The sequence below is a fragment of the Ranitomeya variabilis genome, chromosome 5, assembly GCF_051348905.1.
Source record: "Ranitomeya variabilis isolate aRanVar5 chromosome 5, aRanVar5.hap1, whole genome shotgun sequence".
Classification (NCBI taxonomy): Eukaryota; Metazoa; Chordata; class Amphibia; order Anura; family Dendrobatidae; genus Ranitomeya; species Ranitomeya variabilis.
Window position 1 is genome coordinate 631158575 of NC_135236.1, and position 14255 is coordinate 631172829.

Sequence of the window (14255 nt, forward strand, 5' to 3'; positions counted from 1 at the left end):
CTGACGGCGTTCAGTAGCGCGTGTTTTATGTGTCCCTCCACATGCTTGTGCAGGGCAGGGACGGCTTGCCTGCTGAAGTAAAAGCGGCTGGGCACATTGTACTGTGGGACTGCCAATGACATCAAGTCACGGAAGCTGTCAGTCTCCACCAGCCTGAATGACAGCATTTCCAGTGACAGAAGTTTGGCAATGCCTGCAGTCAGAGCCTGTGCTCGTGGGTGGTTTGACGAGAAAGGCCGCCTTTTCTCCCATGCCTGTACTACCGATGGCTGTAGACTGGGCTGGGAGTGTGTGGATGACTGGGAAAGTGGTGCTGCGGGTGGAATTACAGCGGGTCTCTGGACAACAGGGCCAGAGGTTCTTCCACGGCGATCCTGGGAGGAAGCCGAACCAGCTGCGTGTGAGCTAGAGGAAGAGGCAACACGAGCTGAAGAGGTGGTAGCTGCCACTGTTGGTTGGCCTACCTCTTCAGTGTGTTTTTCTAACAACGCCGGGTGCCTGGTGCGCACATGTTTCCACATGTTGGAGGTATTGAGGCTGCTGACATTTCGACCTCTTTTGACTTTGTGATGACACACGTTGCATCTGACATAGCAAATGTCATCTGCAACTGTGTCAAAAAAGGACCAGGCACTGCAAGTCTTGGGAGCGCCCTTTTTGGCTTTTGGAAGAGACATGCTCCTAACGGGTGCCAAAGCGGAGGCTGCAGGATCCGCAGTCTTCCCCCTCCCTCTCCCTCTTTGGGCCGTACGGGGAATCTCTTCCTCAGAGCTGCTCCCACCACCTTCCTGTCCCTCACGCCAAGATGGGTCGAGGACCTCATCATCTACACTACCCTCTGCCCCCAACTGCTCCTCCTGGGTAGTCTCAGCAGCAGAGCACGCACCAGTAAGTGGCACCTGAGTGTCATCATCAGCTGATGCGGCCTGCGATGTGGTGACCGGAGCCACTGGCCCACCCGCCTCTTCAGAGGAAGACAGAAAAAGCTGTTGGGCATCACTGCACCCTGCCTCTTCTTCCATTTCTCCAATGCTGCTTGGCTGGCCCCCTGTTTCCAAGCCAAGAGATTCAGAGAACAGAAGTAGAGACGGCTCCTGTCCTGGGCTCTCTGTCTGCCTGGGCAATTTGGCAGGTGGTGAAGAGACAGATGGCTGCTCTCCAGTGCTCTGTGTCTGAGAGGATGTGGCACTAATGGAAGTTGATGCATTAGCTGCCATCCATCCGACAACGGCTTCAATTTGGTCTTCACGCAGCAGCGGTGTACGGCGCTCTGACACAAAGCTGCGCATGAACGACTGTTGCCTGGTGAAAGTGGGTGCTGATGAGTCACCGGTGCCCGCAGCAGGCACAGAATCCCCACGTCCCCTCCCTGCTCCGCGCCCACGCCCACGTGCCTTACTCACTGCCTTCTTCATCTTGGTTGACTGATAAAGATAAGCAGAAAAGTACTAACGGATTTGTGTGCTTATTCCTGAGCAACTCCTCCTAACAGGTATAAGAAACACTAATTTTCTAAAGTGTGGACTAGACTTTAATATGAGCTAATGTGGCCTACACAAATGTAAAGTGGTGTAACTGGTGTGTTTGGTGAACTTTATTATTTATTTCTTTTTTGGGGGCTGAACTGACAACAGATAGAGCTGCAGTCACACAGAGACCGTGCAGACAGACGTAAACGGCGCTGCAAGGCCCAAAAACCCTCCTCTACTTTATCCTATGTAGTGTTTTTCCACAAATTAGCTGGAGACGGGTGGAAAGACACTAATAGGATTTTTTTAAATTAATTAGCAGCAGACTACACTACTTGAAAAAAAATTAAAATTGATTTGGCGGTATGACGCAGTGAACAACCCTGAGCTGCAGACAACCAGGCTACGGCTGCTCACAGACTACAGGGCGAGCTGCAGTCACACGGAGACCGCGCAGACAGCCGTAAACGGCGCTGCAAGGCCCAAAAACCCTCCTCTACTTTATCCTATGTAGTGTTTTTCCACAAATTAGCTGGAGACGGGTGGAAAGACACTAATAGGATTTTTTTTAAATTAATTAGCAGCAGACTACACTACTTGAAAAAAAATTAAAATTGATTTGGCGGTATGACGCAGTGAACAACCCTGAGCTGCAGACAACCAGGCTACGGCTGCTCACAGACTACAGGGCGAGCTGCAGTCACACGGAGACCGTGCAGACAGCCGTAAACGGCGCTGCAAGGCCCAAAAACCCTCCTCTACTTTATCCTATGTAGTGTTTTTCCACAAATTAGCTGGAGACGGGTGGAAAGACACTAATAGGATTTTTTTAAATTAATTAGCAGCAGACTACACTACTTGAAAAAAAATTAAAATTGATTTGGCGGTATGACGCAGTGAACAACCCTGAGCTGCAGACAACCAGGCTACGGCTGCTCACAGACTACAGGGCGAGCTGCAGTCACACGGAGACCGTGCAGACAGCCGTAAACGGCGCTGCAAGGCCCAAAAACCCTCCTCTACTTTATCCTATGTAGTGTTTTTCCACAAATTAGCTGGAGACGGGTGGAAAGACACTAATAGGATTTTTTAAAATTAATTAGCAGCAGACTACACTACTTGAAAAAAAATTAAAATTGATTTGGCGGTATGACGCAGTGAACAACCCTGAGCTGCAGACAACCAGGCTACGGCTGCTCACAGACTACAGGGCGAGCTGCAGTCACACGGAGACCGTGCAGACAGCCGTAAACGGCGCTGCAAGGCCCAAAAACCCTCCTCTACTTTATCCTATGTAGTGTTTTTCCACAAATTAGCTGGAGACGGGTGGAAAGACACTAATAGGATTTTTTTTAAATTAATTAGCAGCAGACTACACTACTTGAAAAAAAATTAAAATTGATTTGGCGGTATGACGCAGTGAACAACCCTGAGCTGCAGACAACCAGGCTACGGCTGCTCACAGACTACAGGGCGAGCTGCAGTCACACGGAGACCGTGCAGACAGCCGTAAACGGCGCTGCAAGGCCCAAAAACCCTCCTCTACTTTATCCTATGTAGTGTTTTTCCACAAATTAGCTGGAGACGGGTGGAAAGACACTAATAGGATTTTTTTAAATTAATTAGCAGCAGACTACACTACTTGAAAAAAAATTAAAATTGATTTGGCGGTATGACGCAGTGAACAACCCTGAGCTGCAGACAACCAGGCTACGGCTGCTCACAGACTACAGGGCGAGCTGCAGTCACACGGAGACCGTGCAGACAGCCGTAAACGGCGCTGCAAGGCCCAAAAACCCTCCTCTACTTTATCCTATGTAGTGTTTTTCCACAAATTAGCTGGAGACGGGTGGAAAGACACTAATAGGATTTTTTAAAATTAATTAGCAGCAGACTACACTACTTGAAAAAAAATTAAAATTGATTTGGCGGTATGACGCAGTGAACAACCCTGAGCTGCAGACAACCAGGCTACGGCTGCTCACAGACTACAGGGCGAGCTGCAGTCACACGGAGACCGTGCAGACAGCCGTAAACGGCGCTGCAAGGCCCAAAAACCCTCCTCTACTTTATCCTATGTAGTGTTTTTCCACAAATTAGCTGGAGACGGGTGGAAAGACACTAATAGGATTTTTTAAAATTAATTAGCAGCAGACTACACTACTTGAAAAAAAATTAAAATTGATTTGGCGGTATGACGCAGTGAACAACCCTGAGCTGCAGACAACCAGGCTACGGCTGCTCACAGACTACAGGGCGAGCTGCAGTCACACGGAGACCGTGCAGACAGCCGTAAACGGCGCTGCAAGGCCCAAAAACCCTCCTCTACTTTATCCTATGTAGTGTTTTTCCACAAATTAGCTGGAGACGGGTGGAAAGACACTAATAGGATTTTTTTGAATAAATTAGCAGCAGACTACACTACTTGAAAAAAAAAAAAAAAAAAAGAACAGTATGAGGCAATGAACCACCCTCCCTGAACTGAATACAACCAGCTATGGATGGCCTATGTGGCTGCACTCAGACTAGAGAGTGGGCTGCACTCACACACACACACACACACAGACCTTGCAGATCGCTGTGAAAACAGCGCTACAAGGCAAAAGCAAGGTGAATAGTAGGTGAACACAGCGGTTGCTAAATTAGCCTTTGGAAAGCACAAAGAAGCAAATCGCTATCTCTAAACTGTCCCTCAGTCAGCAAACAGCGTCCTGTCACTAACTGAATTCACAGCAGAGTGATCGGAAAATGGCGCCAGCGACTTTTAAACTGCATCATGACATCATTTCAGCAGCCAATCACAGCCTTGCCAGTAGTTTCATGCCCTCCATGCTAAACAGGATGTGCCCACACTTGGAATCATTCTCATTGGCTGAATTTCTGAATTTTGAATCTTGGAACTTCCGATTCCGGTATCCGATACGCGGCAAGTATCGGAATACCGGTATCGGAATTCCGATACCGCAAGTATCGGCCGATACCCAATACTTGCGGTATCGGAATGCTCAACACTAGTAATGAGGTGATGGGAATCGGGTGAAATCTATGGAATTAGTATAAATACAGGGAGGAGCGGTCACGTCCTACACTGATAATTTCGGGTCTCCCTTATGGATGGCGGCTCCCCTATCTGCCCAGCGCCATGTCTGCATTAATTACGGCCGCCACCATTTATTATCTACATGTGGATAGTGATTGTGACTTTATGGCCGCTCCTTATAACGTGCAATGTGCGGCCGGAGCTACAGCCGGCAGCGATCTCCTGTGCTCGGTCTGATGGATGAAGCCGATCACATCCCGCAGCCGAACATTAGCGGCTCGGTTCCCTCCTGACGGGGGAGGTTGTTTGGTCTCCGGATTTGTATCACGTCTGTCTAAAGCGATTTCATCGTTTATATCCTAGAACCGGAGCATCGCTGAATCCCGGAGCTCGTGTTACAGAGCGGATACTGCTCCACTAAACCGGAGAATCTGCCGACTCTTGTGCGGGATAAAAGTGGTCGCCATCGAGCAGAGAGTCCGATCGGACACTGCGCTTCGCATGGATGAAGACAGATTTGGATTGAGCGGGGATTTCAAAATCTGTTATCAGCCAATCATCACTAGCGACGATCCTGTTGCTCCGCCCACATGCGGGTTACCTCATCCAAGGCGGACATTTATGTTTAACCGTTCAGTGTCTGATATTTCTCGCCGCCGTTCTCCAGTATCAGTAATTGCCAGTGACCGGAGCCTGAAGAGAGAACGGCGGAGAAATCCACACCTGGAATATACAGCGCCGTCATCCGAGCACCAGACAGGTGATCACGGTGTACAACATGGTGTTTGTAGCACTATAAGGGGAGAATAGCACATATGGACGTAGATTTTACAGTGCTATATGCGATACATAGCATTATGTGTAAGGTGTACAGCACTATTTAAGGGTATAAAGCACCATCTGGAGTTTATACAGTGCAATATGGAGTTGTAAAGCACTATATGAGGGTATACATTGCTATATTGACATACACCGCACTATACGGGGGTACGCAGCAGTAGATGGGGATTTACAGCACAGTCTGGGGGCGCGGCCCATGGGGAGGAGATGTATTTATGGAACAACCAATGAACTGCAGAGGGCGGAGCTTCTGATGTTGATCACCTGATTTTCTCACCCAATGGCACAGCGATCTGACATCAGTGCTCATTTGCATGGGCCGGCTATAAATGCCGCTGCTCTGGGAGAGTCAGCATCATTTTTTACTCTCACTTGTGACAATAACTATTTGTTTTCATTATGGCTGATCCCAAGTCTGCTCCAGCCCCCAAGAAGGGCTCCAAGAAAGCCGTGACCAAGACCCAGAAGAAGGACGGCAAGAAGCGGAGGAAGAGCAGGAAGGAGAGCTACGCCATCTACGTGTACAAGGTGCTGAAGCAGGTCCACCCCGACACCGGCATCTCCTCCAAGGCCATGGGCATCATGAACTCCTTCGTCAATGACATCTTCGAGCGCATCGCAGGGGAAGCCTCCCGCCTGGCTCACTACAACAAGCGCTCCACCATCACCTCCCGGGAGATCCAGACCGCCGTGCGCCTGCTGCTGCCCGGAGAGCTGGCCAAGCACGCCGTGTCCGAGGGCACCAAGGCCGTCACCAAGTACACCAGCGCCAAGTGATCTGCTCCTCCCCCTGCTCCGCCATCACCCCAAAGGCTCTTCTAAGAGCCACCACCCCGCCTACATGAGAGCTGTGACTGCTGATGTGTCCTGTCTCCCCGAGGTGTCTGATCGCACCGCCCGGGGCTCTGCGTCTAGTGACAGGAAAGAGCAGGTGAAGTAATAGAAGTGATTAACTGGTGGATGGAGGAGAGAGAAAACCTTGTCCGTATTAGTAATACTCTGGTTATTTCTCTGTAAGTTGCTCTGTGCAGTCGCTTCTAGTCAGATAATTCAGTTTTGTTAATGATTCTCTTGTTTCTTAGATAACAGGAGACATTTGTGGTCGGTGGAGTTGATCTAGAGACTTTCTGGATTCTTCTCTTTATAGAGGAAGAATTGACGTCATTACATTTAGAAGCAGCGGGAAATACAAACCCCCTAACTGTTCTGTAATCGGCCAATCAGGAGCGGGAGGGAGGAGCTAATGTTGCCACTGGTAACACGTTCGCTGCTCCCGCTCAGTGGCTGATGCCTTGTGCTGTTCTTTGTCTCCATATAACACGTGGTCACTGGACGGACCGATATCGGGAAATCTGGTTGTGTAGATCGAGCATTGGTCGCTTACTTCCCATAACAGGAGTCTGCAGATTTTCCAGGTTGGGGGCGCAACATCCGCTTCGGTTCTCGTTCATGGCTATAGAGAATGAATCCGCGTTATCCTAATGCTGTGATGTGCCCGTGTCTGACCTGGAGACAATCAGTATCGTGGAGGACGACATACTGGCCAGAGACGTTTCAGAAAAGACCGATGTTGCGTATTCCTGCAGATCTCACCCTGTCTCCTGATTTCCGGATCCGTTCTACAGCTACGGGCAGGAGGTCTGTGATAGGAAGTGTCCCATCATGTATTGCAGAAAAGAGAGGAAGCAGCGGAAGCATATGGACAGCGGTAAGGTGCCTGACACTGGCAATGTAACTGTCACCAGGGCCCAACCACAGCAATGTCATCCATGATGTGCTGGGAGGAAGTATTGGCTGGAGAAATACAAGTGCTCGGACTGTGCTGCCATAACTCTGCCGCTAGTAATGAGGACTCCAGTTATCGCAATGTCACTAATGCCGGGAATATCAAGACCTGATCCCCTGCAGCTGTAGGAAGAGCCGTGAGTGAGGAGTTGGGGCGCTTTCAAATGTAAACCTAAAATCCTGTGATGGAGGACTGGATCAGGCTGTGTATATGCAGGTGAGAGATCCCCCTATGCCGCTGCCTGGATTATCGGTCACAGCCTGAGACTTGTCTTACTTCCGACACACACTGGGGCCCTGACTGCTCCACCTCTATTTGTGCTGCTCCCTCCTCTTTAGCTTTTGGAGTTGGCACCGCTGATTTGGGGAGAAGCTGCTCGTTCTTAGGAATTCATGGTGTGGCAGATAAGGAGATCACTTAGCACGTCTTCGGCATCAAGGCACTGACAGGTGAGGAGCCCCTCTCCATCCTCTCATTACTGACAGGATCATTGGCAGCAGAGGACCCACTGCCCCGGATATTAGTAAGGACTGCTCGCCCATCACTATTCATGACTAGTGTTGAGCATTCCGATACCGCAAGTATCGGGTATCGGCCGATACTTGCGGTATCGGAATTCCGATACCGGGATTCCGATACTTGCCGCGTATCGGATACCGGAATCGGAAGTTCTAAGATTCAAAAAGCAGAAATTCAGCCAATGAGATTGATTCCAAGTGTGGGCACATCCTGTTTAGCATGGAGGGCATGAAACTACTGGCAAGGCTGTGATTGGCTGGTGTAATGATGTCATGATGCAGTTTAAAAGTCGCTGGCGCCATTTTCCGATCACTCTGCTGTGAATTCAGTTAGTGACAGGACGCTGTTTGCTGACTGAGGGACAGTTTAGAGATAGCGATTTGCTTCTTTGTGCTTTCCAAAGGCTAATTTAGCAACCGCTGTGTTCACCTACTATTCACCTTGCTTTTGCCTTGTAGCGCTGTTTTCACAGCGATCTGCAGGGTCTGTGTGTGTGTGTGTGTGAGTGCAGCCCAGTCTCCAGTCTGAGTGCAGCCACATAGGCCATCCATAGTTGGTTGTATTCAGTTCAGGGAGGGTGGTTCATTGCCTCATACTGTTCCTTTTTTTTTTTTTTTTCCCAAGTAGTGTAGTCTGCTGCTAATTTATTCAAAAAAATCCTATTAGTGTCTTTCCACCCGTCTCCAGCTAATTTGTGGAAAAACACTACATAGGATAAAGTAGAGGAGGGTTTTTGGGCCTTGCAGCGCCGTTTACGGCTGTCTGCACGGTCTCCGTGTGACTGCAGCTCGCCCTGTAATCTGTGAGCAGCTGTAGCCTGGTTGTCTCCAGCTCAGGGTTTTTCACTGCGTCATACCGCCAAATCAATTTTCTTTTTTTTCAAAGTAGTGTAGTCTGCTGCTAATTAATTTAAAAAAATCCTATTAGTGTCTTTCCACCCGTCTCCAGCTAATTTGTGGAAAAACACTACATAGGATAAAGTAGAGGAGGGTTTTTGGGCCTTGCAGCGCCGTTTACGGCTGTCTGCACGGTCTCCGTGTGACTGCAGCTCGCCCTGTAATCTGTGAGCAGCTGTAGCCTGGTTGTCTCCAGCTCAGGGTTTTTCACTGCGTCATACCGCCAAATCAATTTTCTTTTTTTTCAAAGTAGTGTAGTCTGCTGCTAATTAATTTAAAAAAATCCTATTAGTGTCTTTCCACCCGTCTCCAGCTAATTTGTGGAAAAACACTACATAGGATAAAGTAGAGGAGGGTTTTTGGGCCTTGCAGCGCCGTTTACGGCTGTCTGCACGGTCTCCGTGTGACTGCAGCTCGCCCTGTAATCTGTGAGCAGCTATAGCCTGGTTGTCTCCAGCTCAGGGTTTTTCACTGCGTCATACCGCCAAATCAATTTTCTTTTTTTTCAAAGTAGTGTAGTCTGCTGCTAATTTATTCAAAAAAATCCTATTAGTGTCTTTCCACCCGTCTCCAGCTAATTTGTGGAAAAACACTACATAGGATAAAGTAGAGGAGGGTTTTTGGGCCTTGTAGCGCCGTTTACGTCTGTCTGCACGGTCTCCGTGTGACTGCAGCTCTATCTGTTGTCAGTTCAGCCCCCAAAAAATAAATAAATAATAAAGTTCACCAAACACACCAGTTACACCACTTTACATTTCTGTAGGCCACATTAGCTCATATTAAAGTCTAGTCCACACTTTAGATAATTAGTGCTTCTTATACCTGTTAGGAGGAGTTGCTCAGGAATAAGCACACAAATCCGTTAGTACTTTTCTGCTTATCTTTATCAGTCAACCAAGATGAAGAAGGCAGTGAGTAAGGCACGGGGGCGTGGGAGCCGTCGCGGAGCAGGGAGGGGACGTGGGGATTCTGTGCCTGCTGCGGGCACCGGTGACTCATCAGCACCCACTTTCACCAGGCAACAGTCGTTCATGCGAAGCTTTGTGTCCGAGCGCCGTACACCGCTGCTGCGTGAAGAACAAATTGAAGCTGTTGTCGGATGGATGGCAGCTAATGCATCAACTTCCATTAGTGCCACATCCTCTCAGACACAGAGCACTGGAGAGCAGCCATCTGTCTCTTCACCACCTGCCAAATTGCCCAGGCAGACAGAGAGCCCAGGACAGGAGCCGTCTCTACTTCTGTTCTCTGAATCTCTTGGCTTGGAAACAGGGGGCCAGCCAAGCAGCATTGGAGAAATGGAAGAAGAGGCAGGGTGCAGTGATGCCCAACAGCTTTTTCTGTCTTCCTCTGAAGAGGCGGGTGGGCCAGTGGCTCCGGTCACCACATCGCAGGCCGCATCAGCTGATGATGACACTCAGGTGCCACTTACTGGTGCGTGCTCTGCTGCTGAGACTACCCAGGAGGAGCAGTTGGGGGCAGAGGGTAGTGTAGATGATGAGGTCCTCGACCCATCTTGGCGTGAGGGACAGGAAGGTGGTGGGAGCAGCTCTGAGGAAGAGATTCCCCGTACGGCCCAAAGAGGGAGAGGGAGGGGGAAGACTGCGGATCCTGCAGCCTCCGCTTTGGCACCCGTTAGGAGCATGTCTCTTCCAAAAGCCAAAAAGGGCGCTCCCAAGACTTGCAGTGCCTGGTCCTTTTTTGACACAGTTGCAGATGACATTTGCTATGTCAGATGCAAGGTGTGTCATCAAAAAGTCAAAAGAGGGAAAAATGTCAGCAACCTCAATACCTCCAACATGTGGAAACATGTGCGCAACAGGCACCCGGCGGAGTTAGAAAAACACACTGAAGAGGTAGGCCAACCAACAGCGGCAGCTACCACCTCTTCAGCTCGTGTTGCCTCTTCCTCTACCTCACACGCAGCTGGTTCGGCGTCCTCCCAGGATCGCCGTGGAAGAACCTCTGCCCCTGTTGTCCAGAGACCCGCTGTAATTCCACCCGCAGCGCCACTTTCCCAGTCATCCACACACTCCCAGCCCAGTCTACAGCCATCGGTAGTACAGGCATGGGAGAAAAGGCGGCCTTTCTCGTCAAACCACCCACGAGCACAGGCTCTGACTGCAGGCATTGCCAAACTTCTGTCACTGGAAATGCTGTCATTCAGGCTGGTGGAGACTGACAGCTTCCGTGACTTGATGTCATTGGCAGTCCCACAGTACAATGTGCCCAGCCGCTTTTACTTCAGCAGGCAAGCCGTCCCTGCCCTGCAGAAGCATGTGGAGGGACACATAAAACACGCGCTACTGAACGCCGTCAGTAGCAAGGTCCACCTCACCACCGATGCGTGGACCAGTCAACATGGACAGGGGCGATACCTTTCCCTCACTGCCCATTGGGTTAATGTCGTTGAGCCGGGTACAGACCGTGCGAGTGGCGCAGGACGTGTCCTGCCCACTCCAAGGATTGCAGGAATCCATTCTGTACGCATTGACTCCTCCTCTTACACCAGTTCCTCAGAATCATCGCTGCAGGAGCCGTCACAGTCCACCTCCACATGGACCCGTGATGAACGTGTACCTGTTACGACCGACATGAGCACAGCCGTGGCCAAACGTCAACAGGCCGTCTTGAAATTAATTTTCTTGGGGAATCGTAGCCACACAGCGCAGGAGCTCTGGAATGCCATCAAGCAGGAGAGCGATGTGTGGTTTGTGCCAGCGAATCTCCAGCCAGGCATGGTAGTGTGTGATAATGGCCGAAATCTGGTGGCAGCTCTGGGCCTCGGCAACCTCACTCACATCCCATGTCTGGCACATGTGCTCAATTTGGTCGTGCAGAGCTTTTTGAGGGACTATCCGGATCTTGATGCACTGCTGCACAAGGTCCGTCTAGAGTGTGCTCACTTGCGGCGTTCCAGCACGGCAAAAGCGCGCATTGCGGCTCTGCAGCGCCGACACCGCCTACCGGAACATCGCATCATATGTGACCTACCTACCAGGTGGAATTCCACGTTACATATGTTGGAGCGGTTGTGTGAGCAGCAGCAAGCTGTAATGGAGTACCAGCTGCTTCAGGCGCAAAAAAGTCGCAGTCAGCGCCGTACAGACTTCACAACCACAGAGTGGGCCACTATGAATGACGTCTGCCAGGTTTTGCGTCCCTTTGATTATTCCACGCGGATGGCGAGTGCAGATGATGCACTAGTCAGCATGACTGTCCCCCTTATCTGCCTGCTTGAAAAATCACTGCAAGCGCTAAGGGATGATGTTGTGGAAGAGGTGGAGGATGAGGATTCACCATTTCCATCATCTTCTGGACAGTCAGCGCCACGTGGTTCCTCACAAACGCGTAGGCAGGGGACCGTTTGTGAGGAGGATGAGGAGGAGTCAATGGAGGAGGAAGACATCCGTCCAGAGGAGGGAGTTACACAATTGTCCAGTACTCAGTGTGTACAGCGAGGGTGGGGTGATGACGAGCGGGCAGAGATCACGCCTCCAGCAGGGGACAGCGTTTCTTGGGCAGTTGGCAGTCTGCAGCACATGGTGGATTACATGCTGCAGTGCCTGAGAAACGACCGCCGCATCGCCCACATTCTCAACATGTCTGATTATTGGGTGTTCACCCTCCTCGATCCTCGCTACCGGGACAACGTAGAAAGCCTCATCACACCGTTGAACCGGGAGCGAAAAATGCGGGAGTACCAAGACACACTGGTCAATTCCATCATCTTCTCCATTCCAACTGAGAGAAGTGCTGCTAGTGCATTCCAAAGCAGCTCAGTGCGTCCAGGCCGTGGTGGAGGCTCTGCACAAAGAGGGAGCAGAAGCAGTGCCTCTGCCCAAGGCAAGACCAGTATGGCCGAACTGTGGCACAGTTTTCTGTGCCCGCCACAAAAGTCTACACCATCACAGACGGCTCCAGTCAGCAGGAGGCAACGGTTCCGTCAGATGGTGACAGACTACATGTCTTGCCCTCTTGCTGTACTCCCAGACGGCTCTTCCCCTTTCAAGTTTTGGGTCTCAAAGCTGGATACATGGCCAGAGCTAAGCCAGTATGCATTGGAGGTGCTGTCTTGCCCTGCGGCCAGTGTATTATCGGAACGTGTCTTTAGTGCTGCAGGTGGTGTACTAACTGACCGTCGCATGCGACTATCCTCCGATAACGTTGACCGGCTTACTTTCCTGAAAATGAACAAGGCCTGGATCTCGCCGGAATTTGCCACTCCTCCTCCTGATTGAATAATTAGGTCACTGTATACGTTATCCAGGTCTCCTGTTGTGTTCATCTTTCTACCACCTGAACTTAAATTCCTGGGCTCCAACACCGCCAGTTGAGGCTCAGACGTGCCGTCTGCACAGTCAAAACATACGACCCAGTGTTATTGGGTTTCAGTAACGTCAGCTGATCCCCAGCTGTGTAGCCGGCAATGTGTCATGCGACCGCCACGCTGACACAACAACTGAAATGTAAGGGAATCTGTCCCCCCCCCCCCAAGGCGTTTGTTACTGAAAGAGCCACCTTGTGCAGCAGTAATGCTGCCCAAGGAAAAGGTAGCTATTTTTATTTAGCTCCTTGCACACGCAGAACTTAACACTTATAAAATGTGTCCACTGATACCGTAAAACCGTCCCGGAGGTGGGACTTTCCTTCGTAATGTGACGCAGCCCAGCCGTCATTCCTACCCCCCCGGCGCCGCGCACCGGCTCCTCAGCGTTGTTTTATTCCATCCAGGAGCCTGCGCTGTTATGTTATCCCGTGGCCAGGCACACTTAGCGCTGCCCGTCTTCTGGCATCATTTGGTGTCTGGATGGCTGCGCCTGTGCGGCCGCGCTGGCAGAGAGCCCGCCTCGCAGTGTCTTCTGATTTAATCCCACTGGGGGCCTGGGATCCATGGACATGCGCAGTGCATATCTGAACCTCCACCTCTCACTCATTTCCCTATGGCTTCTTCAGACTGTTCGGTGTCAGCTGGTCCCTAACAGCATGCCACGGCCGTGACACCGCACAGTCTGAAGAAGCCATAGGGAGATGAGTGAGAGGTGGAGGTTCAGATATGCACTGCGCATGTCCATGGATCCCAGGCCCCCAGTGGGATTAAATCAGAAGACACTGCGAGGCGGGCTCTCTGCCAGCGCGGCCGCACAGGCGCAGCCATCCAGACACCAAATGATGCCAGAAGACGGGCAGCGCTAAGTGTGCCTGGCCACGGGATAACATAACAGCGCAGGCTCCTGGACGGAATAAAACAACGCTGAGGATCCGGTGCGCGGCGCCGGGGGGGTAGGAATGACGGCTGGGCTGCGTCACATTACGAAGGAAAGTCCCACCTCCGGGACGGTTTTACGGTTGCAGGGGACACATTTTATAAGTGTTTAGTTCTGTGTTTGCAAGGAGCATGATGAAAAGAGCCACCTTTTCCTTTTGCATCTTTTGTGCTGCACAAGCTGGCTCTTTCAGCTACAAACGCCTTGGGGGGGGGGTTAAAGGTTCCCTTTCGACTTTCTCAGGCTTCGGCCTACATTGTGTTCCTCTGCTTTTCCACCTGTCCCTGGGCTCCAACACCGCTAGTTGTTGCCTGGTAGTGCTGTACGCACAGTCCCAACAGTCGCTCCTCTGTTATTGGGGTTCAGTAACGTCAGCTGTTCCCCTGCTGTGTGTGTGGCAATCCCTCCTACCTCCTCCAACCTCCTCCTCCTCCACCT

General features: G+C 50.9%; 1 protein-coding gene across 1 annotated transcript; it reads left to right on the forward strand.

Annotated features, from left to right (window-relative positions):
- The first annotated feature begins 5742 nt into the window (after window positions 1–5742).
- LOC143773899 (histone H2B 1.1-like) lies at window positions 5743–6180 on the forward strand. Its single transcript, XM_077261197.1, has one exon. It carries the CDS (start codon window positions 5749–5751, stop codon window positions 6124–6126), a length of 378 nt encoding a protein of 125 aa, XP_077117312.1. The 5' UTR covers window positions 5743–5748; the 3' UTR covers window positions 6127–6180.
- Window positions 6181–14255: the final 8075 nt, after the last annotated feature.

Excerpts from the sequence above, each read along its gene's own strand:
- LOC143773899 (XM_077261197.1), top strand. The coding sequence starts at position 5,749 with ATGGCTGATCCCAAGTCTGCTCCAGCCCCCAAGAAGGGCTCCAAGAAA.